The 27,695-nt window shown below is 40.2% G+C and overlaps 1 protein-coding gene across 1 annotated transcript; it reads left to right on the forward strand.

Annotated features, from left to right (window-relative positions):
- The first annotated feature begins 2,394 nt into the window (after nucleotides 1-2,394).
- LOC115434211 (exonuclease 1-like) lies at nucleotides 2,395-27,662 on the forward strand. Its single transcript, XM_030156019.1, is given in 16 exon segments — nucleotides 2,395-2,453; nucleotides 6,256-6,445; nucleotides 6,542-6,661; nucleotides 8,713-8,836; nucleotides 9,819-9,956; nucleotides 12,614-12,826; nucleotides 16,054-16,241; nucleotides 16,335-16,437; nucleotides 16,536-16,758; nucleotides 16,947-17,130; nucleotides 17,415-17,768; nucleotides 19,645-19,775; nucleotides 19,777-19,883; nucleotides 20,116-20,193; nucleotides 23,463-23,649; nucleotides 27,440-27,662. Coding segments are annotated over 14 exon segments (2,310 nt in total). The 5' UTR covers nucleotides 2,395-2,453; nucleotides 6,256-6,284; the 3' UTR covers nucleotide 23,649; nucleotides 27,440-27,662.
- Nucleotides 27,663-27,695: the final 33 nt, after the last annotated feature.

Raw genomic sequence — 27,695 nt, forward strand, 5'->3', positions numbered from 1 at the left:
AAAAAATTGACAGTTAATGAAATAAAATGAAAACCCCAAATGTTTATGCTTGTAGATGCTTGATTTCAATTAAAACTCTGGTTTACAAGTACAAGTGAACATACCATTAGTTGTAGGCGTGTAAGGCAGCACAAACACTGGGATGTTCATGGATCAGCTGTGCACTGTCATTAACCCAGGATTACACCTTAAAGTTAGCATGGATCTGCTCCAGCCTTCCACCTGCTGGAAAACTGATCAATAATGTAAACTGATCAATTTCATACAGACAGTAGTCGATAGATGAAGTTATACATTTGTTGGGTGGAGTTTTGTCCAGCTTGGTGCTAACAGCAGTGATGGCAGTGCCACATTGAAGCTTCCATATGTGCATTCAGTCACTGCTTCCAATCTTACTTTGGTTAAAAAAAAAAAAAAAAAAATATATATATATATATATATATATATATATATATATATATAATATATATATATATATATATATATATATTTATAAATAAATAATCATGTGATATGTGACATCCAAAGCAGCAACTGCGTCATTGCCTGAATGAATCACCTGACTGGTACATGGTCCAATCGGGTGATTCACCGGCACTGCCTAGTCCAGAAACTGTTGAAAATAATTCTGTAGGGTTTAATAAAAGTCTGTGGGTTTGAATAATTCTGTGGGCTTTGATAAAAGTCTGTGGGTTTGAATAATTCTGTGGGCTTTAATAAAAGTCTGTGGGTTTGAATAATTCTGTGGGCTTTAATAAAGTCTGTGGGTTTGAATAATTCTGTGGGCTTTAATAAAAGTCTGTGGATTTGAATAATTCTGTGGGCGTTAATAAAAGTCTGTGGGTTTGAATAATTCTGTGGGCTTTAATAAAAGTCTGTGGGTTTGAATAATTCTGTGGGCGTTAATAAAAGTCTGTGGGTTTGAATAATTCTGTGGGCTTTAATAAAAGTCTGTGGGTTTGAATAATTCTGTGGGCTTTAATAAAAGTCTGTGGGTTTGAATAATTCTGTGGGCTTTAATAAAAGTCTGTGGGTTTGAATAATTCTGTGGGCTTTAATAAAAGTCTGTGGGTTTGAATAATTCTGTGGGCTTTAATAAAAGTCTGTGGGTTTGAATAATTCTGTAGGGTTTAATAAAAGTCTGCGGATTTGAATAATTCTGTGGGCTTTAATAAAAGTCTGTGGGTTTGAATAATTCTGTGGGCTTTAATAAAAGTCTGTGGATTTGAATAATTCTGTGGGCTTTAATAAAAGTCTGTGGATTTGAATAATTCTGTAGGCTTTAATAAAAGTCTGTGGGTTTGAATAATTCTGTTGGCTTTAATAAAAGTCTGTGGGTTTGAATAATTCTGTGGGCTTTAATAAAAGTCTGTGGGTTTGAATAATTCTTTGGGCTTTAATAAAGTCTGTGGGTTTGAATAATTCTGTGGGCTTTAATAAAAGTCTGTGGGTTTGAATAATTCTGTAGACTTTGATAAAAGTCTGTGGATTTGAATAATTATGTGGGCTTTAATAAAAGTCTGTGGGTTTGAATAATTCTGTGGGCTTTAATAAAAGTATGTGGATTTGAATAATTCTGTGGGCTTTAATAAAAGTCTGTGGGTTTGAATAATTCTGTGGGCTTTAATAAAAGTCTGTGGATTTGAATAATTCTGTGGGCTTTAATAAAAGTCTGTGGGTTTGAATAATTCTGTGGGCTTTAATAAAAGTATGTGGATTTGAATAATTCTGTGGGCTTTAATAAAAGTCTGTGGATTTGAATAATTCTGTGGGCTTTAATAAAAGTCTGTGGGTTTGTCCCCATCCTTCAGAATCAGCCCCTGCCAGTGACACAAGCACACCCTGCCTGTCTAATTTGTCTGCAGCCCTGCCCTTCACCGGCAGAGGTCACTGTAACCGCAGCTTCGACACAAGTGTTTCAGTTCTTTTTTTTTTTTTTTTTTTTTTTTTTTTTTAACTTTTCTTGTCCAGTGTTTCATTTCATAAAAGTGTGTCGGACATCAGCAGAGAAAAGCCCGACATTCCCGCTTGAACCATCATACATGTTTTATTTTATATGGACCCCCTTTTACCATCATACATGTTTTACTTTATGGACCCCCCCTCTGAACTTCTCCATATGTTTTATTTTATATGCCGCCCCCCCCCCCCCCGTACTTCTCTACAGGGCTGATGCTGTGGTACTAATTCGTATCAGTCATAAAAACAAGGTGAACCTCAAACGTAGCACTAAATGTCTAGGTAAGGAAGCAAAGTCCTACCGTGCTGCCCCGGTCAACTCCCCAAGCGCACCCGTTGTCATGCCCAAAATGAACTCTGGCCAATAGCAGCGGTTCATACTCATAAGTCACCTGACTTTGACCAATCACAGAACAGCACATAGATGGACTAGTTTTACCGCTAAAACCAAAGCAGCTCCAGTGTTTGTGAATCTGCGAAACAAAGGCACTCAGGTAGGATTTAATTTCAGCTGCTAGTGGCATTTTGTGACATTATTTGACATTTAGTTTAGACTGATGTGTGTTCCATTTGGCTGTTAGTGAATTGTCGCCTGTTGGCTGTAGTTCCCGCTAACGTTAATTGACAGTTAAATAATCCCTTTTTCCGGATATGAAACCGTTTAAAGCAGCTGTTAGCTAGATGTGGTTGATTAACAGCAGCTGTTAGCTTGTTCTGGTTGATTAACAACAGTCCAGCTGGTGTGTATGTTTGGCATTTAGCATGTTGGTCTTTTGTACATGTATAACAACAGTCAGTATTCTAACGGAAGTGTGAAAAGTTAAAGTATCAAAGTAGTCCCCTGTCCGTGCTTTACTTTTATATGGGATGTTTTTGTCTTAATTGTTCTGCATTCATGTGTACGTTGCATTTTCCAGCTGAACACATCTAAGGTGGAGCTCATTTCAACCACTATTTAAACTGTTGGTAGTTTAATCTACAACAGAGCATCACATTCTATTACATCATCATGTTTGGAGCATCACTTTGTGTCTTGACAGCTGTGTGTCTATAAAATATAAGCTGTTCAATCACATTCATTCCCTGGGTAATAATCTACATGGGTTTGAAGTAGTGCCTTGAACTTTAGAAAGGGCAGGAACACAGCCTACAAAGGAACACTTAGTAGGGGACCCAAAGTCTCAAAAATGGGTTGAACCTGACATGGTTTGCCATACTTTTTATTTGTGGGTTTTTTGTTTTTTTTTTTGTTAATTTTGATCCTAAGGACCAATAATTGGAGGGTCTTGGAGGGTTAATTAACTTATTTATTCATCTAAGATTTCTATAAACATGTATAATATGTGTTTTATATTATTATTGCAAGTTAATAAGTTGCCTATTCACTTTAGAGACCATACTTCGGCTAAAATGGCAATTTAAAATCTTTATTTCCCTAAACTTACATATCATGTTAACTGCTAGCCTTAGCATGCTAAGCTAATTGCTAGGCTATCCTAACTTGATAAGACTGACCAGAAATAATTTATGAAATAAACTCAATTGTTACTATAAATAAAGAGCTTTATTACTTCTTTTGTAATATTTAAGTGATACATGTACAAAATTCAGGCTTCAGTATCCTAAAACTACAGAACTAGTAATCAAGTGTAGCTGCTATAGCATTAGCTAATTACAGATACAGATATGACTAGCTAGCTTAGATATTGATAATATGTATGCAAATAACATTTAAATATGTAAATTGTAAATAAAAGGACATCCTTAAATTAGATCTTGTCACATACAGATTGTAGGCTATGCTTTAGAACACTTAAGCCATAGACATAAACTAAAATAGTCAATTGAAAGTAAGACAAATACAGAACTTACTTCAGATAAAATCGAAAACATCAGGTATAATAACTTCTACCTATTTCTTAAAGGAACAGTACATCTATTCTTGACAATCCAATTTGGGATAACAAGAGCAATGGGCAACAAATCCAAATTCTGTCATGAAACTTTTTTTTTTTTCTTTTAATAAAATTGCACCTACAATTCCTAAGAAATATTAATGTCTATTAATAATTGAATGATTTCCATTCTGCTGCATTTACCCATTGGACTTGCATACAGATGATGATGCACAGCCTCCAAGTCTGATGGCTGTTCCAAAGTCATTCAAATTACTAAGATCGTGTGTGTGTGTGTGTGTGTGTGTGTGTGTGTGTGTGTGTGAGAGCGAGAGAGAGAGTGTGTGAGAGTGTGTAAATGTGCCATGAAGCTAAATATCTTCATCTTCTGTCTTTCGGAATTTTGAGAGTAGCTTAAAATTCTATTGAGGTTCTGGGCCTGTATTGCCAGCTAGTAGAGAAATCATCACAGATCCATTGATTTTGGTTGGATTTTTATAATTTTTTCTGTGGAATGAGTATAATGTTTGGTGAAAAGAATGGCATATTGGCTGATGTCATAACTTGGGGGAATAGTTGATTGCCAATGAAGTTGAAAATATTGGAAAAAAGTGAGAAAACGCCTTTTTTTTTTTTTTGCATTAAATTGAGCCAGAATCATGTAGAAATGTGTTTTAAGAATTATTTTTTCATTGAAGGTTGTCACCATATGTGTTTTTTGCATCTGGAATGAATTTATTCACAGCTTACCCAGCCCACTGAGAAATGAAAGAAAATTTTCATTTTTCAAAATTTTATATCAAAAAAAGAGGAGTACATACACTAATAAGGCCACAATTTTTTTTCCCGCAATATTTCCAGCAGAGCAGACCCTCCAATTATTGGTGCTCAGGATCAAAATTAACAAATAAAATACAAATAAAAAGTATGGCAGACTATGTCAGGTTCAACCCATTTTATTGAGCTTTTGAGACTTTGGGTCCCCGACTAACTTTATCCTTCTTGTTTATCACAAACATTCGAAATCAACACATTGGATGGAAATATGATGATGATGATCTTACATCTGATAATATTATCAGATACATACAAATTTACTATTTTTAAAAACTTTATTCTGTAAACAGTTTGCTAATTCATGTCAGGTTTGTAAGTGAAACAGAATTATTTTTTTTATAATAAAATTAATTTTGATTTTCCTTTGTGGATCAGATGGGCTCAAGGTGAACCGTTGGTGTTTTGGATTTTTGCCTCTGGTTTATTTGGAAGATAACCTTTAACACGACGTCTAAGTTACTGATGAGGTATATGTGTATCTATGACTGTTGGAGACCTCTATGTTCATATCTATTGAGCATGTGAGGTCAACACATGTGAATAATACAGGGTTTTCACTGGACAGGACTACAATGAAAATGTGTAATCTGGAAAAACAATGAAAGCTGTCAGATAAATGTTGTGGAGTAACAAGTGCAGTGTTTGCCTTTGAGATGTAGAGCAGTAGAAGGATAAAGTTACACAGCATGGAAATACTCAGACATACTTAGACGAGGATAGATAGACCTTTATTGATTCCTTGGGCAGAGAGGCTCCAATATCAGCACAACAATGAGTACTAGTAATTCAAGTACTTTAATTATAGGGTTGTAAAACACTGACTTTAAAGTCCATGTGAGCAGAGGGTGGTGGGTCAGTAAGTGGCTACTTGAGCAACTTCAGCAGGAAAAAAAAAGGTTTGGAACCAATAAGGTAGTCATCAGGCAGCTGTCATACATGCAAGATTACTGTCATAAATAAAACAAAAATGGATTTTTGTTAATCACCACACTCTCATAGCATGGTCTAGATAACAATATTAGAAATAATAATTAGAATAGTAATGTGATATTTCATGGTAGATTTAGTGCAAAGATCATTCCTGACAAATTCCCTTCTACTGTTTGATTACATTCCATTGTCTGTCGTTAGATGTACAAATTAAGTAATTAAGGCTGCACCATTAAATGAAAAAGCCATTTTGACATTTTCTGTCTGTGTACTTTGCTCCAAACAAGACTCCCTTCACTATTTCAGTGACATTGAAAGTCTTTCAAATAAATAATTCAAATATTTTCCCTGTTCTACTCATTGACTTCTGACACAGATCTGTTCTGTTATTCTTGGTGGTCTTTGACACAGATCTTTTCTGTTGTTCTTGGTGGTCTTTGACACAGACAGTGTTTTTGACAGGTGTTCCTGGGTACCACTTCTGCTGTGTGATGTCAGCTGTACATTTACTGTCAGGACTGAACCATAAGGCAGCTGCTGACTTCAATAACAGAGGCCCATTTTAGTTCCACTTCTGCATGACAAAAACATACAGATCTGTTGCTGTGTCACTGTTTCCCTGATTCCTTTAAAGGTTCAGTCTGTTCAACTTGGCAGCTTAAAATGGGAATCCCTGGACTTCTGCAGTTCATCAAAGACGCAGCAGAGCCTGTCAATGTGAAAAAATATAAAGGCCAGACTGTGGCTGTGGACACTTACTGTTGGCTGCACAAAGGAGCATTTTCTTGTGCTGAAAAACTGGCCAAAGGAGAACCAACTGAACAGTAAGCCCCTGTGATCTCCTGAACTGTGCACACAGTGAACCCCCAAGTGTTTCTGTGAACAGCTGAATGACATGTTTGTCTTGTGTCCAATCACAGGTATGTTTGGTACTGTATGAAATTTGTAGACCTGCTGTTGAACTTCAATGTGAAACCGATTCTGGTGTTTGATGGACGTAATCTGCCTTCAAAACAAGAGGTGGAGAGGGCTCGCAGACAGTGAGTATTGTGTGTAGACTGCATACGTATTTGCATATTTAGAATAGAATAGAATCTGTATTTGTCACATGACATTGGCCAGACAATGACAGTGAAATGGGAGCTGCAACAGGCCGTGATTGTGCAAAAACAGGTAGAAAATAAATCAAATCAAATTTTATTTATATAGGGCCAAATCATAACAAAAGTTATCTCATGACGCTTTACACATACACACACAAGGGGGTGGGACCTGGGTATCAGAAAAACATTAGAAAAAATATTTTCAACACCTTTCATATGAGGAGACAGGCCTTTAGATTACACCTTGGCTGGGCCGACTAACGGTGTGCCCAAATTAAATGTCCCCAAATTAGTGTCCCCAAATTAAAAATAAAAAAAGGCCAGAGCAGAGTGTAAACGAAAGTATCGACTCACTCGCCCCTGCTTTTTTCCTCCCGTAAAACACATCGGTTATAATATACAAGGCTTGTTCATAACGACAGAGAAAACATTGACAACAACACATATGTACCGAACAGGAAAGCACAAGTATTCATGCTTCCCGCAGAAGTCATATTTTGTGATAACGTTAGCACAAACACAGAATCCAAATTCCGACAAACTCCGACAACAAAAGTTAGTTCCAAAAGGTTTATTGTTCACACACACAGGTGAAAAAATATAATGAGTGACAGAATCTTGAGGATAATGGTTGGGGATTTTCTCCTCAGATTCGTCCTCCGGATCGAGGGCAGCAGCCCGTCTCCCCGAGCGGTGTTAGGAGTATTTTCCCCGACTGGGGAAAAGCAAAGGGAGGTCAGGGACGGAAACAGGTCATACACAGGCAGGCTAACAATCGAGCAACAGGACATAAGGACTAGGCAAACTCACGTACCGGTAGTCAGGGCGAGAAGGTCAAAACCAGATCAGATGAGGCAGACAAAAACCGACAGGGATCAGGCAGAAGACGAAAAACCGAGGAATCCAAAACAGGTCAAAAAACAGGCAAACAAACGAGGTCAAGTACGCTGGTCTGAACTACTGGAGTTACAAACTGGCGACTGACAAGGGGAAAAGACAGGGTTTAAATACACAAAAGGGAGGGAAGACAACTAGACACAGGTGAAGCAAATTAGGGCGGAGACAGGTAATCAGGACAGAGGTCAGGATGAGCGGGGAACAGGAAGTAAAGACGACAGACAAGACACATGAGGGAAAACTTAACAAAATAAAACAGGAAGTGACACACAAAACATAAAAGACAGACAAGACCAGACTATTGTCTGGCAGCAGGTATGACATATTTGCGCCGTTTGATTGGTCTAAATCACCCGTTTCGGCCAATGAGAGGTGATGAGAGCTTGGAGATTGACTCGTACGTTGTACGCCAAAGGTTTTCTCTCAACAACCATGCCTCGTGGGCGACCTATAAGTTCAGGCCGCTCACATAACAAACGCAGTGAAACATATGACATATGAATTATCTGCCTGCATGCAGTCCTGTGATTTTGGAATTAAAATCAGCTGGCCATATGCTGATCAATACTTCTGGAAATTAGACTTGTGGAATCCATGCCTTCATACTCTTGAATATATCTGAAATAGTCTGAGAAAACAGGAATTACTGTTGAAAAATCTAATCCCGCACCCACCCCCTCCGCCGATTCCAGCATCTGATGTGCCCAAATTAAGGTAATCTAAAGCCCTGGGAGAGGAAGGTCAGGAACCTCCAGATCTACACATCCCATTCTTTGTTTACATTTGGGTTTTACTCTGATCGTCTCACATTTCCCTCCAAACGTCTGCAGTGAAAGAGTTTCTGCTGTTGTCGTTTATGTTCTCTTTCAGAGTTTCTGCTGTTGCTCATGTCGTTTATGTTCTTCAGAGTTTCTGCTGTTGCTGATGTCATTTGTGTTCTCCTTCAGTTTCTGCTGTTGTCGTTTGTGTTCTCCTTCAGAGTTTCTGCTGTTGCTGATGTCGTTTGTGTTCTCCTTGAGTTTCTGCTGTTGTGGTTTGTGTTCTCCTTCAGAGTTTCTGCTGTTGCTGATGTTGTTTGTGTTCCCCTTCAGGCGTCGAGAAGCCAACCTTCAGAAAGGCCGTCAGTTGCTTCGTGAGGGGAAACTGTCCGAGGCCAGAGACTGTTTCAACCGCTGCGTGAACATCACCCCAGCCATGGCTCACAACCTCATTAAGGTGAAGAGCCACGCCCACCCTCTGCTCCAGTTTGACCACCAGTATTTAATTTCATGATACCATCAATACTTTCCAAAAGGGAGTTATGACATGACAACAGGAATAAAATACTTTTTATATCAATATTCTGTAGTATTAGTTTAAATAATATATGAAACCAGTTGTTTTAAGTGACTGTTGAATTGTCATTGAGCCTGTTTACATGACCATAAACATCCGATACCTGGGAGTAATCGGATAATTGTAATTATCAGATCTAATGTTTACATGCCCTTAAAAAATGCAAGAGTCAGATTTTTTTCGGAGTTTATACATACATACTGATGGTAGGCTCAAACTTCCTGTTATTGTCTTCAACTCATGTTTAACTATGGAACGTCAGTTTTCTATGATTTGAATCGTTTTTCCACATGTTCAGATGGAACAGAACTAAATAAATCAGATTCACCTGTATACATGCAGGAGGACTGGGACAGACCCAGGTGTGTTCATCTGATTGATTCTAATCAGATTATCCTGTTTACATGGTGGCTTGTGTAATGTGGCAGCTCCAGAAATCCATAATAATCAGAGAATGCGTGTGCATGTAAACGGGCTCATTGTGTGTTTTTTGGGTGTGTTCATTGTGTGTTTGTGTGTTCATTGTGTGTTTTTTGGGTGTTTATTGTGTTCATGCAGGCTACCAGGCTCAGGGGGGTGGACTGTGTTGTGTGTTCATTGTGTGTGTTTTTTGTGTGTTTGTGTGCATTCATTGTGTGTTTGTGTGCGTTCATTGTGTGTTTTTTGTGTTTTTTTTTTTTTTGTGTGTTCATGCAGGTTGCCAGGCACAGGGGGGTGGACTGTGTTGTGTGTTCATTGTGTGTGTTTTTTGTGTGTTTGTGTGCATTCATTGTGTGTTTGTGTGTTCATTGTGTGTGTTTTTTGTGTGTTTGTGTGCATTCATTGTGTGTTTGTGTGTGTTTTTTTGTGTGTGTTCATGCAGGTTGCCAGGCTCAGGGGGGTGGACTGTGTTGTGGCTCCGTATGAAGCTGATGCACAGTTGGCTTTTCTCACCAAGTCTGGTTTGGCTCAAGCCGTCATCACTGAGGACTCGGACCTGCTGGCGTTTGGCTGTAAGAAGGTACCTGTTCCCTCTGATCAGCTGCTGTCACCATCACAAGACCATCACTTTTTTTTTTTTTTTTTTTTTTAATCAAGAGCTTTTTATTGAAGTTTTTTCAGTATAATACAAGTGCAAAGCTGAATGGTCCTTACAGAAATCTGAAGTAGGCATGGGTGTATATCAATGGCAGCTAGCACCATAGAAAAAAAAAAACAGACGAAACTACAGACTGTACATAAAAGAATCCCTTCTCAGTCATTGCCAGTGCACTAGACACAGTAAAGGATCAGGATCACAACAGAAACCTGTGCAAGGAGTAAGGACGGAGTGAGCAGCATAGTTCAACTGCACCTAAACGTCAAGCATTTACAAGCTCTGGAAGGTTTTTAGGAAGGGACCCCACACTTTCTGGAAGGTTTTTAGGAAGGGACCCCACACTTTCTGGAAAGTTCTTAGAAAGGGACCCCACACTTTCTGGAAGGTTTTTAGGAAGGGACCCCACACTTTCTGGAAGGTTCTTAGAAAGGGACCCCACACTTTCTGGAATTTCCCATTTGATTGCTGAAGTGAGTATCTAATGGCGCGTTTCCACTATGTGGAACCGACTCGGGTTCCGGGCACTATTCCTGGAGACTGTTTGCATTACAAGATAATACCCACTTTACAGTACCTGGTCGCCACAGTGACGCAGCGTGTAACTTCCATGTGGTCTCCTCAGTGAGTTGTTGATAAACTTGCTCGTTGCGTGTTTTCCCCTCAAGCTCACGATGAATTTTTTCGTCAGCGACTGAGGACAGAAATGTCTGAACTTCGTTGACTGACCACGGTGTAGTTTTGTGGGCTGTCATCATGTGGATTAACCTACCGCTATATGAACCTACCGCTATATGAACCTACTGCTATATTTACTGTCAACGTCCAAATGTGTTTGTTTTTTTAAATGGCAGGTCGCACATTGATGACACAGAGACGACTCTCTGACCAGTCAGTGGTCCTGCAGTGTTTACACGTCACATTTTAGTATCTGTTCACCCATTTTGGAACCTTGGCAAAGCAGATACAAAAAAACTAGTACCAGGTACTAGATTCCAGGTCCTTTAACATAATGGAAACGCAAAAAGGTGGAGTTGAGTGGAGCTAGTACCATGCAGTGGAAACACAGCCTAATTTTCTGTAGTCTGAAGCAGGACATAATGTCTTCCAAGCGCTGCGCATGAGTGGGAGGGAAAGTATCCCTCCACCTGAACAGGACTGCTCATTGAAAAGCTCCTCGCTTTAATCCACGTAATGACAATATGCTTCTTAAATATCTACTATCAGTAGGAATTTGTGGGAGGGGGGAAATGTCTTTTTCAAAGTGCTCTTTACAAATGATGACTTTCAACTTGTCCTTTTGCTTCTTTTGTTGCTGATCACACTTTTGCCCTTTTGTTTTGTTTAATCCTTCAGCAAGTTTTAATGTTTATTTATTAAATGGAATAGTAAGCCAACAGAAGGTCATAGATAAAAAGATAAAGGGTAGGATAAAGAAAAATACTAAAGGATTAGAAATAAATTCGAAACAAATAAACGATAGTCACTAGCACTGGCCCCAGTTCAATATTTGGGACTCCAGAGCAGTAATGTATCAGTTCTGTGTCAGCATGTACTTGAAGCTTTAAGAGGGTTTTGTCATAAATCGTTAACATGAACATCAGACATGGATATCAGCACTGATTATGATCATGAGAACAGTCCTTTGGCTTCAATACTGTCCTCTAAAAAATACTTTTTTCAATTCAATTTGCCACTGCAATGAAAAGGAAAATACATGATGATACAAATGTTTACTTTTGTTTTTCATCCTATTGGATTTTTCTAATCTCAAAACACTAACTCTTCCAAATAAAAATGTTTATAAGGTCTTGAAGCTATCCGTTAACTGAGTACCACTGACACAAAGATGTTCCAGTTGTTCCTGACTGCTACATGTGTTGACATTAAGGACATTTACTCCAAACATATTGGAATTTTAATCAACCCAACTACGTATACTTGATAATTTATTTAAATTCAGTTGGTTCTATAACCTACCCTGAGTTTTTTTGTTTTTTTTTAAATCACCACAGTGCATCCATGGTTAGAGTAAAAATAATATATGCATGAAGTCATTACCACAAACTATCAAAGTACTTATGCTGCCTTTTCGTGTGTCGGGAAGATGATCCTTTCTACTTGTGAATTTGAATTTACGAGTATGTTGTGTTCAAGTGCTTTTGTTGTCGTAGCAAAATAAAACATGGCTGACACACAGATTATGGTAACCTGCTACTTGGGTAAAACAGTTTTGGACGTGTTTCTTCATCTGAGACCGTATTTTTCATTGTTTTACACACGTTGTCTATGCCATAAATGTTTAAAATCATCAGCTAACAGCAGCAGAACGTTAATAAAAGCATTATTTATCATTGGCCTTGAATCCCTCGTTGCTCTCCACCATCTTGAAAAGGTCAAAGGTTATTTTCATGTCAGCAGCTCATGTATCAAATTTTTTTCCCAGTTCTCCAGTGGAAAATATGACGTGAAGGGGCATTGATGGGCGGTTTTCAAGTTGATAACTAGTATTTACCATAATTCTTCTAAGAGGTGAAGGCAGCATTCCCTTTAGTCGTGAATCCTCTCTTATGATCTTGCAGGTAATCCTCAAAATGGACAAGCAGGGTAATGGTCTGGAGATAGACCAGAGTCACCTGGGCCGCTGTCGGGCTCTGGGGAACGTGTTCACAGAGGACAAGTTCCGCTACATGTGCATCCTGTCCGGGTGCGATTACCTGGCCTCGCTGCACGGCATCGGCTTGGGAAAGGCCTGCAAACTGCTGCGCTTAGCCAAGGAGCCGGACATCCTAAAGGTGAGACCGACTGGGACGTTAAGACTCGCCTAAATCTCCTAAAGCAGTCCATTGGTATTTACCTGCACAAAAGGGGGAGGGGTTAAATCACAAAAAGAAAATAAACAAACAGAAAGTAACATCAGCATCAGCTACACTGCCCAATTAGATTTTAAAACTGTTTAATTCTTATTCTATATGTATATAAATATTTATGTAAGTATAAATACTACATTTCTTCTTTCCTTTATATTTCACTCTTCCTTGTGGTTTGTTTCTACCTGTCTTCTTTGCACTGGTGTGTTACATGAATAAATGTCCCCTAGTGGGATCAGTAAAGTCTTCTCTTCACTTATCTTACACATTGGACCAGCCACAGGGCCACGCTCCTGTTTGGACAACAGTACAAACCATTGTACAGCTGTGGGACTTTAAGATGGAAATGATAAAAAGACACATGATAATGAGAACAGTTTACACACAGGGTGGCATTTGGACAATGATAAGCTCTTCAGGTGGGGCTGTCATCTTCTACATACAAAGAATAATCACATTACAAGACGTACAAAGACCACAACAGATCATAGCACTTCAATCAAACCAAAGTCACTCCAACACAGCTGAGACACACAGCAGTGTCTCATCAAAAACCCACAGAATTAAATAAAGTTCATACATGTCAACTCTGTCTACAACAGAATACACAAGATATATCCAAAAATTAAATTGGACCTAATCATGTCTGTTCAGTCTTCAGGAGTTGTGCGCTACAGATGCTAGCATACTAGCTAACATTGGTAAACAAGATCTAAAGGTCCCTAATGTGGGCATTTGAACAGTCAGTGTCGTATGACCCCAAATCCTAAATAAACTACAAAGAACCTGGAACCACAACAACCTTTTCTACAGATAATGGCAGAGAATCTCATGAATTTTTTTACAGTTAATACAGGGTTCCTGCAGGGTCTTAGAAAGTCTTATAAGTCTTGAATTTCCAAATCAGCATTTAATACCTAAAAAAGTCGTTAAGGGTATTAAATTTGATACGGTAGGTCTTCAGTTCTGTTGCCATAAATGTGTTGGCTTTATTGTGTCTAAATGTGTCTGGGAAATGTCCAAACTGCAAAGAAAATAACGTTACTCTGCTTGTTTCCACCCGACAATTTATATTGTAATTAGGAGCCAGTTATCGGTAACTTTACAGCCCCCAGTGAGAAATGACTCAGAACGGTGGGAATCAAAGCGTTGAGTAAATAAATACATTTTCCTAAATCCTAGGAGTCACAAATCTTTGCCAGTATGGCTGTGAAATGGGCATTAAATTCTGTTCTAGGTAGTCTTAAAAAGGTCTTCCAAAGTCTTAAATGTATCTTGTAGAAAGCTGTAGGAACCCTGTAATGGCTGAAGCAGTGATGAGTGCACACAGACCACCACTGACCTGAACATCTGTTCTGAACATGTGGTCTGAGCATCTGTTCTGAACATCTGGTCTGAACATCTGTTAACATCTGTTGTGAACATCTGTTTGAACATGTGGTTTGAGCATCTGTTCTGAACATGTGGTCTGAACATCTGTTCTGAACGTGTGGTCTGAACATCTGTTCTGAACGTGTGGTCTGAACATCTGTTATTAACATCTATTCTGAACACCTGTTCCGAACATCTGTTAACATCTGTTCTGAGCATCTGTTATGAGCATCTGTTATGAGCATCTGTTCTGAACATGTGGTCTGAACATCTGTTCTGAACATCTGTTAACATCTGTTATGAGCATCTGTTAACATCTGTTCTGAACATCTGTTAACATCTGTTCTGAGTATCTGTTAACATCTGTTCTGAACATCTGTTCTGAACATCTGTTAACATCTGTTATGAACATCTATTTTGAACATCTGTTCTGAGCATCTGTTAACATCCGTTATTAACATCTGTTCTGAACATCCGTTATTAACATCTGTTATTAACATCTGTTCTGAACATCACTAAGTGCACTGATCGTTAGTGTGCAACATAACTCAAAAAGTTATGGACAGATTTGGATGAAATTTTCAGTGTTTGTTGGAAATGGGATAAGGAAGAAATGATTAAATTTTGGTGGTGATCGGGGGTGGGGGGGCCCATGGGGGGGGGGGGGGGGGGGGGGGGGGGGGGGGGGGACTGATCGTTAGTGTGCAACATAACTCAAAAAGTTATGGACAGATTAAATATTCCTTTAAAGTGATTAACGTTTTTAGTTTGCTTTAATTCATCTGTTCGACTGTTCCATAATTTAACCCCTGACTGAAACACCTTTTTACAGGTTCTGTGCCATTTATAAATTCAGTTTCTCCCTTCTCACTATGAGAACAATTTTTGTATTTTATTGAGAAGTAATTGATGTCTTGCTTTAAATATTAGTTGTGCTAATAATAATAATAATAATAACTAGAAGCACTCGGAGAGCGCAGACCTCCGCCAAGGCTGATCAGTGGGCCCCCCCGTGGGCCCCCCCACCCCGATCACCACCAAAATTTAATCATTTCTTCCTTATCCCATTTCCAACAAACCCTGAAAATTTCATCCAAATCTGTCCATAACTTTTTGAGTTATGTTGCACACTAACGATCAGTGGGCCCCCCCCCCCCGTGGGCCCCCCCACCCCCGATCACCACCAAAATTTAATAATTTCTTCCTTATCCCATTTCCAACAAACACTGAAAATTTCATCCAAATCTGTCCATAACTTTTTGAGTTATGTTGCACACTAACGGACAGACAAACAAACAGACAAACAAACAAACCCTGGCAAAAACATAACCTCCTTGGCGGAGGTAAAAATGATGTTTGCATTCGCTTCCTAGGCTTTATAAAAAACAACTGCCCATGACAGGTATGAAATAAATAATCTGAAATCTACAGGAGTGACTGCAGTCTGTTGAGTGTTAGAAACTGAACAGTTGGTGGCACTAATTCTCCACCCAGATGCAGAAGGCCACATTTGTTAAACCACCGGGAGCAATATGTAAAACCACCACAGTTAACTGAAGTGATTACATTCAGGAGATCAGTAGGAACTGTGACAAAAACTAAGTTCAGATGCAGCTTTTCTTTGTATTCAAAAGAACTCTTGAAATATACAGTTTTATTATTAATTTTCAGTGATTCCAGTGTGTTTCAGCCCTAGTTTTGGTTTCAGTTGCAGGGATCAGAGTCTTTATAGTAATTCACAATATAAACAGGTGTGACCTTGTCTGTCTCCTCCTTGTTAGGTGATCAGAAAGATGGGTCAGTACCTGAAGATGGACCTCATCGTCCCTGATCACTACATTGAAGGGTTCGTCCGAGCCAATAACACCTTCCTGTACCAGCTGGTGTTTGACCCAGTCCAAAGGAAAGTGGTGCCTCTAAACCGGTATGCAGACCACGTGGACCCAGCCAGCCTCAGCTACGCCGGACCGTATCCTTCTGTCTGTCTGTCTGTCTGTCCTGTGTCACCTGATGGAAATACATTTGGCATTTCAGCAGCGTTCCTTAACGTAGATGCATGCAGTCATATCGGAGATGATAAAGGTTTACAGATGGCTTTAGGAAACCTTGACATCTACACTCTGGAGAAGATAGACGACTTCAACCCAGACAAACCTGTCACACAGGTACCAGATCACAGTAAAAAAAGAATACACTTAATACAAAAAAAACCCCAGAAAAACATTTTCCCGTTAATGTAGACGCACTCTTTAATGTGGTACAGGTTTGTAAAGCTCGCAGTCGCAGCTGGAACGACTGCCCCTCCTCCAGCGGTCCCAGTACATCCAGTATCTGGAGCCGAGGCTTCAAAGCGGCCTCCGCTCCCACAGCTGGACCCGCCTCATCCCCAGACCGGCCTCCCTCCAACAGGGGAAAGGAGAGAGTCATCAGCCTGGACGCTGTGAGGCTGCCCTGCAGAGAGCTGCAGGTGAAGAGGCCCCGTGAAGGTAACCCTAACCATGAAGGTACAGCTGTTCAGGCCCTCCTGTCAGACTGAGCTGTTGGAGGTGATGAAGGCTTGAGTTCTGATGTTCTTAGTTTAGTTTGGAGCAGAACTCAACAGTCCTGGGTTTGATGTGGAGCCTCTGAGTCTCTGTTGAATCCTCCTGACTGAGCTGGTCTTCTGTCCTCCTAGACTGTCCTCTGTCCGACCAGGACATGCTGCAGCAGTACTCCTCCTCCTCCCACAGTCGGAAGAGATCCAAGTCAGAGGAGCAGCAGCACAAACCCATTCAGCCCCGGTCACGGAACTGCTTCGCTACACTGCTGCAGAAGAGGAACCAGGTCTGTGAGGACGAAGACCAGACCACCTGCTCCAGGTGAGGACAGTTTCAGGCTTGAGGGGGGGGTGGCAATGTCCCAGTGTCCCCAGTACCGCCCCCAGTGACAAACACTGTGTTACAGTGACCGTTTTGAAGGCGTAAACCCTTGTATACCCTGTACAGCTCTAGTAGTATTGTATTTCAGCCTTTCCTGGGTCTCCTTTGTGCTCGACCCTCTGACTAAAACTGTGTTTGATTCTTCAGTTTGACTAAAGCCTTTGACTCTGTCTCTGTGGTAGATTCTTCAGTCCTCTAAAGCCTGGACTCTGTCTCTGTGTTAGATTCTTCAGTCCGTCAGCAGGTCGGAGCTCTAACACCTCCGTTCAAGATGCAGAGCCCAGAAGTGCCGGTCCACCCCAGAGCCAGGCGGGCCCTGGCAGCCAGACCGGCAATAGTGACGGTCCTGACGCCCCATCTGTAGAGACCCCCAGCCCCCCTCCATCTCCATCCCAGAGCATCACGCCTTCCCCTGCAGGGAGTCGGGGTCTACGACTGTTCCAGTGGTCCGGAACCCCCTCCTCGACAGACCAGACCGGGACACCAAAGCCCAGCTCAGGCCTGGCTGCTCTCCACAAGTTTCATTATAAGAGGGAGAACGTGTCCTTGTCCAGACCCCAGAGCCAGAGCAGACTAAGGTACGGTCAGAGGTCTTCCACCTCTGAAATGATCAGGAGTTGTTTTCATGTACACTTTCAGTTTTCTGTTGGAGTTTGAGTAGATATGTAATTTTATTTTCATTTGGAGGAGTTAACTAGTTGGAGTTGAGTTTTTTTTTCAGTTTTTGTGTTAGTTTGTTGTTCTAAGGACAGCCTAAAGTTATAGAAGCTGAAAAGGATCAACAGGAAAGGATACAAGGATGCGTTTTTCTCTTGCTGATAAACCAGCCTTTCACCTATTTTTCACCTGTTGATTTTTCTCTAAAATACACACATTTCATCTATATAACCAATTTTATGCCAACACTCATCTGCATTTTGACTCTGATTAACTTGGTTAATCTGCTGCATTTGGTATCATCATCAACACAAAGGAAGTGTGTGAAAGCACGCAACATTCTTTTCTTCATATATCTAAATTACATTTTTTCTCACCTTTCGTTAACTTCTTGCCTCTTTCTTATCACTGACATAACACAAATGCAGTCTTTCCTTGTGTATATATATATATATATATATATATATATATATATATATATATATATATATATTTATATGTTGTAAATATTTTGTTTTTCTGAAGTACAGAGTTGGCCTTTTGTATATTTAGGTATTTCCTTGTAGCTTTGTATATTGTTAGTACTTTCCAGTATCTGTTTTTCAGTATAATTTTGTGGGATAGTTTTTATTTACGTGTATAGTAGTTTGTTTTTTTACACTTTAAGAATCTGCTGCTAAACTGATTTTCATTGTTCCTGTAAAAGTGACAGTGAAGATCTATTCTATTGTGTTCTATTCTAATCTATTCTATTCTATTGTGTTCTGTTCTATTGTATTCTGTTCTGTTCTATTCTATTCTGTTCTATTCTGTTCTGTTTTATTTAGATAGTCATCCTTCTATTCCTTTTTTTCTTATCTTGGTACAGGTCAGGTTACAATTAAACAATGCATACTTGAATATATTTATACCAGTAATTTGAACATAAATATTATAAAGGTCATCTTTTCCCATTATTGTCATTGTCATAGAGAAGACTGAGAATGTGTAAATAGAAATAAGATATACCTTTATTAGTCCCACAAGGGGAAATTCCAGGTTTACAGCAGCAAAGTACAAAAGCACACGAGAGTAAAGGTACAAAAGCACACGAGAGTAAAGGTACAAAAGCACACGAGAGTAAAAGTACAAAAGCACACCAGAGTAAAAGTGCAGAAGCACACCAGAGTAAAAGTGCAGAAGCACACCAGAGTAAAAGTGCAGAAGCACACCAGAATAAAAGTGCAAAAGCACACAAGAGCCAAAGAAGTGCAAAAACAAGATATACACATTCAAAAAAGCTCTATCCATTATTTACATCTGAGCATGTTGATCATACCACAGTTTATTGTACTGTTACTGTATTATTTATTGTACGTTACTATATTATTTATTGTATTATTTATTGTACGATTTACTGTATTATTTATTGTACGGTTATTGCATAGAATTTTTGGAGCATTTCTTATTGGGGAGCCTGACAACTGCAGGAAGGAAGGAAATATATTTAACTTTTAAAATTTTTTTTTTTAAGGTTTTTCATACCTTTGCTTCTTTCTTAGTAATATGTCATAAATACAGATTTTAATGCTTTTTTTTTTTTTTTTTTGCTGTATCATCTAAGAATTCAATAATCTACTCATTGTAACAGCTGTTCTTTTTTAAAATTGAGCAGTATTTGTACCATCAGTTTAGTCTTTGTTTTCAAAGCACTCTTTTGTATTTAATTTCAGGTAGGGAGCTGATGTTTTTCAGTCTTCTTTGAATTGTAGTTCACATTGCGTATCCTAACCTTTAGTCTTTTTGGGTGTCTGGCAGGGACCCTGAGAATGAGGAGACGCCCCCCTCCCAGGACAGCGCCTACTTGGACCCTGAGGATGAGGAGGCCTCCCCCTCCCAGGACAGCGCCTACTTGGACCCTGAGGATGAGGAGGCCTCCCCCTCCCAGGGACAGCGCCTACTCCTCCCAGTCACAGCCTGACCTCACATCCTGCCACACAGAGGACTGCCCCACCCACTGCTTCCCTTCCACCCACCACCCACATGCATGCACCTCTGTACGTTCACACCAACCACCTCCTCTTCCTCCTCCTCTTCCTGCTCCTCCTCTTACTGCTCCTCTTCCTCCTCCTCCTCTTCCTGCTCCTCCTCCTCTTCCTCCTCCTCCTTCTTCTACGTGCCTGTACATCACCTCCCTTTCATGACTTATGAGTGGGCAGGCAGGGACTTGTTTCAGGAGCTGTGTTTCTTTCACCTGGTGAATCTTTTTATGTTTGATGTGTTTTTTAGGAGGTGAACTCAAGCCCAGACTCAGAATCAGAGCGGAGTCCCACACAGGACAAGAAGCCCAGTATGGGGAGGTCCAAGGTGGGTCAAAGGAGGACAAAACCTCGGTGATGGCAGGTGTCGTCCTGCATCACAGATTTAAAGTTGTTCGTCGTTATCAGGGTTTTAATGACAGCATGGAATATGCACCGATGAAGAGGCATTTCCACTATGACACACAAACACAACATCACCATCAGATCTGATCTGGGTTTTCCCTTCATCTGTGGAAGGCCTGGGTTATGTGGTGATGTGGCAGGTGGGGGATTGTTTGTGTGGTTCAGGGATCCTCCCCAGACATCATGTGTTTGAGTAAACATACGATGGTTAGACCCTAATGGAGCGCACCACTCATCTTCATCCTCCAGTATTATTGAACCACCATCACCTATTTGATCCTCCTCTGTCTTATTGGAGGCCTCTTACTTTAAATTAAAGGGTCAGTGTGTCAGATTTAGGGCACAGCTGTCCAACTCATTTTAGTTCAGGTTCCATTTTAGTTCAGCTCAGTAGGATCTCAAGTGGATCAGAACCAGTAAAACAATAACAGCAGAAAAAGTCACATTATGAAAATGTTTACGTCTACAAAGTTTCCTTTAAAATGTGAATCATGAACAACCTGAAATTTCTTAAGAGAAATAAGTGTTTACTGATATTCTGCCTCAGTTTATCGTTTCCACATGTTCATTCTCATGTACAGATACAGTGGATCTACAAATACACAAGGCATTTAATAACACACTATATTGGTCCAATTACACTGATTTATATGAAGATGTTTCAGGTTGTTCATATTTGTTCAGATTATTCACATTTGTGAAAGGATAGTTTGTAAATGTAAACATTTTCATGTAATTTTCCTTTTTTTACACTAAAACAAAGAGAATAATTTGGAGTTGTCATTATTTATAGGTTATTATGTTCTTATTTTACTGGTTCAACCCACTTTAGATCAAATTAGTCTGGATGTGGAACCTGAACTAAATGAGTTTGACACCTTTGATTGTTAATATCTTCTTTGGTAATATCTTGGGGGCAGCTATAGCTCAGATGGTAGAGCGGGTCGTCCAATAACCGAAGGTGGTTCGAATCCCACTCTATCCATGTGCTATTGTGTCCTTGAGCAAGACACTTCACCCTCCTCTCCTCCAGTGCTGCTACTCACACTGGTGTATGAAAATGTGTGAATGTGGTGGTGGGAGGCGCCGTAGGGTAGGCGTGAATTGGCAGCCACGCTTCCGTCAGTCTGCCCCAAAGTTAGGGTTTAGGGTTAGGACCCCAGGGTTAGGGTTAGGGTTAGGACCCCAGAGCAGCTGTGGATACACATGTACTTTACCACCACCAGAGTGTGGATACAAATGTAGTTTACCACCACCAGAGGGAGAATGTGAGTGAATGAATAATGGATCCTCTGTATGCGCTTTGAGTATGCGTTCATAGAAAAGCGCTATGTAAATCTAATCCATTATTATTCTTCTGTGAAAGTTTTTAACTTCACAAATCCATCCCATAGGCCGTATGTTTGACACATGCGATTTAGTGGGATATAATTTAGAATTATCTTCTCATTAGTGTATAATCACACTATAATAAGAGCCTTTGTGTTTTTATGACTGTAGAATGAGATGCTTTTATGTCGTACAGCCTTATTGTTTTTAGTAGCTCAGTGTGGACTTCTGTTTCCTAGCTTACCGGCTGATTGGCTGTAAGCTATTGTCGTCATGCGGCATCTGTTGTCGTCGTCTGTCGTCGTCGTCTGTTGTCATCGTCTGTCTAACTTTTTTTGAAAACCCCTCGTAATGATAATCAGCTTTTATTTCAACATGGAAATCCTGCACAGTCTTCCATTTTGTGTCCACATGTAACAAAAACAGCTGATGGACTAAGATGAGCTTCAGTTCAACATCAAGGTGTGGCCTTTGAAGTACATGTAATATCACACCTGTAGTTTCAAGTGTAAAAGTGGAATCCTGATAGGAATGGAACAGTGAATTCCACCAATGGCAGGCGTAGATGTTCAACGTCAGCATCATCACAGTTCAACCAAAAGGCTGAAGGAATGTGCACCAGCTTCATTCCAATCCAGTCAGTAAGTGTAGAAGTTTCATTTAGGATTGGATCAAAGGGACTGACGAACACAAAAGAAATGTTTTCATCCACAGGAACACAACTAGAGCACACACCTACCATGACTGACAATCCTATCAGTGTTCCAATGCACAGGTGTCCAACACACAGCCCCCCAAAGGGTCCGATCCGGCCCAAAGCGGCCCCCCAAAGGGTCCCACCTGGTCCACAAGATGAACTTAGAAATGACACTCAAGATATTAACAAAGGCCTTTTAGTTCAGGGGACACAAACACACCAGTTTGATCTGAAGTGGATCAAATGAGTGAAAGTAGTCACATTTTAAATGAAAATAATGGCATAATAAATGATGACAACTCCAAATGTTTGTCTTTTTTTATATTTTAGTGTGGAAAAAAATAAAATTACATGATGAAAATGTTTACTTTTACAACTATCCTTTGACAAAAAATATGAATAATATCAACAAATATGAACAACTTGAATTTTTCACTACTTTTCAAAAAAGTAAAAGTCAAATTTTACCAACATTCTGCCTTAGTTTATCATTTATCATCTACAAATACACAAAACATTTAGTAACAGGGAGAATATTCAGAGTTGTTACAGGTCCTTCAAATCCTTAAAAATGCTTGAATTTCAGTGTTGTGTTTTCATGGTCTTAAAAGTATTTGAATTTTAGTTTCAGTGCTTGAATTCTAACTGTGTGATGTGATTGATTGATTGATTGATTGATTGATTGATTGATTTTTAATATTAATTGTGCCTGGTTAGATGGCCAAGCCAAAGCTAATACAGAGACGGGATCGATTTGGATAAATAAAATTATGTCTAAAAAGAAAAACAAAATCCTGAGTCTTCTCAGTGGACTCTGAAGAACGCCAAGTGGCTTCCCTTTTAGAGTCCAGTGTGAAGGGGGGGAGGGGGTGCTGGGCTGGGCTGCAAACACTTCAAAATGACCCTTAAAAGGGGTTGAATTTGACCTTGACAAATGTGTACGAACCCTGATATTGGTACAATGACACATGTACTTTTTGAACTAAAACAGAATAATTTGTAGTTGTTCTTTTCCTGGTGCGGTCCACTTCAGATCCAGTTGGGTTAAATGGGGTTGTGGTTAGGGTTAGGGCTAGGGCTGAACTGGACTGACGTTGACAACCCTGTTCTAATGGGAACTCCTGCACTTATTGAAGGTGTTCTGCTCCTGGTCCTTCTCGCCCCAGGTCTCAGGTCTGTCACGGCCAAAGTCCAGTGGTCAGATTCAAACGGTCCGAGCCGGTCTGGGACCATCCAGGGCCAGCGGACTGAAGAGGAAGTCCTGCAGGAAAACCCAGACCAACAACGAGAACAGCCCCGGGGTCCAGGAAACCATCAGCAACCTGTGGACCAAGTTCAGCTACAAAAAGTAAAGTAGGAAAACACACTCAGTAGGACACACACACAGTGGAACACACAGTGGGACACACGCACAGTGGGACACACGCACAGTGGGACACACGCACAGTAGGACGGCCATGGCTCAGTTGGTAGAGCGGGTCGTCCAATAACCGAAGGGTTGGCGGTTCGAATCCCGCTCTGTCCATGTGCTGTTGTGCCCTTGGGCATGACACTTCACCCCCCTTGCCTCCAGTGCTGCTACTCACACTGGTGTATGAATGTGTGTGAATGTTCGGTGGTGGTCAGAGGGGCTGTAGGTGCAGATTGGCAGCCATGCCTCTGTCAGTCTGCCCCAGGGCAGCTGTGGCTACAAATGTAGTTTACCACCACCAGAGGGAGAATGTGAGAGTGAATGAATAATGGATCCACTGTGTGCGCTTTGAGTATGCGTTCATAGAAAAGCACTACATAAATCTAATCCATTATTATTAGTAGGACACACACACAGTAGGACACGCAGTAGGACACACATACAGTAGGATACACACGGTAGGACACACACAGTAGGAAACGCATTAGGAAATACACAGTAGAACACATGCACAGTAGGACACGCACACACAGTAGGATATGCACAGTAGGACATACAGTAGGAAAAACACAGTAGGAAACGCACAGGATGGAAATGGGGTTTCTGTTGGACAGCGTTCATACGGAGCCTTGAAATCCTTGAAAGTGCTTGAATTTCAATGTTTTTTCAAGGTTGGAAAGTGCTTGAATTTTTGTTGAAGTGCTTGAAAGTGCTTGAAATTCTCACTCTGTAATGTGATTTATTTATTTTTAATATTAACTCAAGCCAAAGCTGCTTCCACTTTGCAAAAATCTAACTCTGACCCAGTGTATGTTGATCATTTCTGTTCCAAATATCTGACCACACTGAAAATCAGACAGAATCACCTACAGAGGAACTGCTCACTCAGAAGAACTGATTCAGAGACAGTAGATCTGGAAAATCTGAGTTCAACTAATCTGAACAAGATCATTGACACTTTTTCCAATGGCAGATTTATTTATTTTTTTGCTTGAATTAAGAAAAAAAAATTGGAATTAAGCAAAAAAAAAAAATCTTGAATTAAGTAAAAAAAAAAATCTGCCAATGGAACAAGTGAAAATGATCTTGTTCAGATTAGTTGAACTCAGATTTTCCAGATCTATTGTCTATAAATCAGTTCTTATATTTGAGTGTACAGTTCCTCTGTAGGTGATTCTGTTTGATTTGAAGTGTGATCAGATATTTGGACTAGAAATGACAAATATACACTGGGTCGGATTTGGATTTTTGCAGTGCAGAGGTGATACATTTAGAAAAATAAACCTTTTTATCACAGAAGAACATTCCAGGTGTTGTCAGGTCGACTCCAGGTCCATTTGGATCTGAGTCTTTGTCTCTTTGGTTCCAGTGTGTCTGAAGAACACCAAGTGTCTTCCCTTTTTTGGATTAAACTTTGTGTTCTCCTTTAATTTCTAAAGTTTTTGCTTTTATGAAACATAATTTTAGATGTTTATACATAATGCAATGTACATCATTGTGATAAAAAGTGAAACAAATCTGAAAATGAGTCTATGTATTCCTGTATTTGACTACAGCGATAAGGAGTCGTGCTGGAAACATTTGAAAATAACCCTTCCAAGTGCTTGAATCTGAACTTGGAAAACGTGTCTGAACCCTGGTTGTAAACACACATCATCAGTGCACAAAACCCAAGTGGAGCAGAAATCCAAGTGATTGACAGCGTCAAAGCAGGACACAGACATGTCACTGATGGGTCACTTAGACTGTTAACCCTAACCCAGGACACAGACATGTTACTGATGGGTCACTTAGACTGTTAACCCTAACCCAGGACACAGACATGTCACTGATGGGTCACTTAGACTGTTAACCCTAACCCAGGACACAGACATGTCACTGATGGGTCACTTAGACTGGCAGGAGTTTTGGAAAGTTCTGGAAACAAAGTGGCCTCAGCTCCACATCATGTCGAACCCTAACCCTAGCCCTAACCCTAACCCAGGATGGAACTCGAGCTTCTACTGAAGTTAGACGGCATGTTTTTATGAGGAACTACCCACATGTTTGTGTTGTTCATTCCACAAATGACAAGTTTTACCTTTGTGTAACGGAGACTAAAGAGGTGTTCACAGCCCAGACTAGTGTGATTAAAGGTGACAAATGACATGGCTGACACTAATAATGTTTCCACAGGTTTTCTGAGGACTTTATGTGGAATATACACATGAAAACAGGTCCAAACTCTGAGGTCAATGTTCAGTTGGACAGAAAGTCTATGTTCTAATTAGTCTATGACATTCACATCATATAATGAGTGTTTTTCTGGAGGATTCTACTGAACTCGTTAGTGCACCGTTGTCTGCAGCCCCCCCCCCCCCCCAGTCCAGGAGCTCATTCTACCTCCTTGAGTGGCAGCTGTGGGTCATTATTAGATGACACATCTTCATGCCCTTCTTTTCCTGTAAACAGAGCTGGTATGTTATGAATGTTTGTGATAAAATGAAGGATTAAGTGTTTTCTTCATGACAAGGATCAGAGTCTTATTATTGAATGAGGATGTTTGGACAAATACTGGAGGTCTTTTCAAGTAACACATGATACATGACACACACTTGAACTGATGACATGTTTAGAACTTACTCTGTGGAAAGGCTACGCATTTGAGTAAATGGATAATGTGGAAATGTCTTCAGACATTTGCTCTTTTCTTAACAATTTCTACAGTTTATGTTCTGGATAGACAAAATGGCAGATCTACAGTAGATGGACTAAAGAGCTGCTAGTAGTTTGTTTTTTTTTATTCTGTTTCTGTGGCTAAATAAACTTCTTCAAACCCTACTGGATTGGGACAAGAGCATCATCACATATGAACTTCTAGAAAATGAAGCATTGATGTAGATAAAAGTACCAACAGGTTCTAAAGCAGTTCACATGAGCTCAACCTTAAACATGTAGGAAAATGATTCCAAAACAGATAGAACAGGAGCTAATTGAACACACAATGAACACACCAGCTCCATTTGGCTGATGGGACTCATATACTTTTACTGATGGAAGGACTGGTATTTGTACTGGAGGGAAAGAGTCACATGTAAGTCAAAAGGAACATAATGTGTACATGCACACAGTAGAATACACAGTAGCACAGGCAAACCATGTACATGTACACAGGAGTTGAGTTAGGGATTCACAATAATGATCTGCACCCATAATTATCAGACTGATCTGGAAAATATGTCATTCACATAATTAAAGTTTTCACTGATAGATACAGCCCATAATAATACATGTAAACTGATGAGACTGGGTGCATTTCACCAGTACACAGTAGAGGAGGAGGAGGAAGAAGATCCAGAGGCAGACCCAGATCCAGATCAAAGTGGGCATGGCTACAGATGTCCACACCTACTTTGGTGCTGATTGGTCACTGTTCTGGACATTAAACTACGATCAGCTGTTTGGACGTTCAGTGTTTTTGAATGTCCCTGTTCTTCTGCTGTCGGAAGACCCAGACCTAGGCTTCAGGTTCTGGACTATTGTCCATCTGAAGCAGACACAGGCTTCAGGTTCTGGAGAAGAATTTATGGGACTATTAACAGAGTTTAACACTGACTGGAAACAAGAAGAAAACAACTGGAACTGTGGAAACTATTGGTGTTTGGGATCAGAGTCAGTTCCCACAAACAGAAGGTATTCCCTGGTCCCTGGTGTTAATGTGAATGTTTAAACGCTGCCTTTGTGTTTTTCCAGGAGTTCACAGCAGGACTATCTGAGCATGTGCAGAACCTCTGGTTCCAGTCCAGTCCAACTTCACTGATGCTCCACACACATCTGAGCCTCATCACCACCTTCCAACCGCTGCTTCCACGCTCTCTCCTAGACCTGGACCCAGACCTGGACCTGGTCCTGGTCCTGGACTGTGTTTTAAATATTCATTTGTGTATGGTAAACTTTAAATAAACTCTTGTGAACTCTGTGGTTTCATCACTGCTGGAGTTGGTGCTTT

This window comes from Sphaeramia orbicularis, chromosome 15 (assembly GCF_902148855.1).
Source record: "Sphaeramia orbicularis chromosome 15, fSphaOr1.1, whole genome shotgun sequence".
In the NCBI taxonomy this organism is placed as follows: Eukaryota; Metazoa; Chordata; class Actinopteri; order Kurtiformes; family Apogonidae; genus Sphaeramia; species Sphaeramia orbicularis.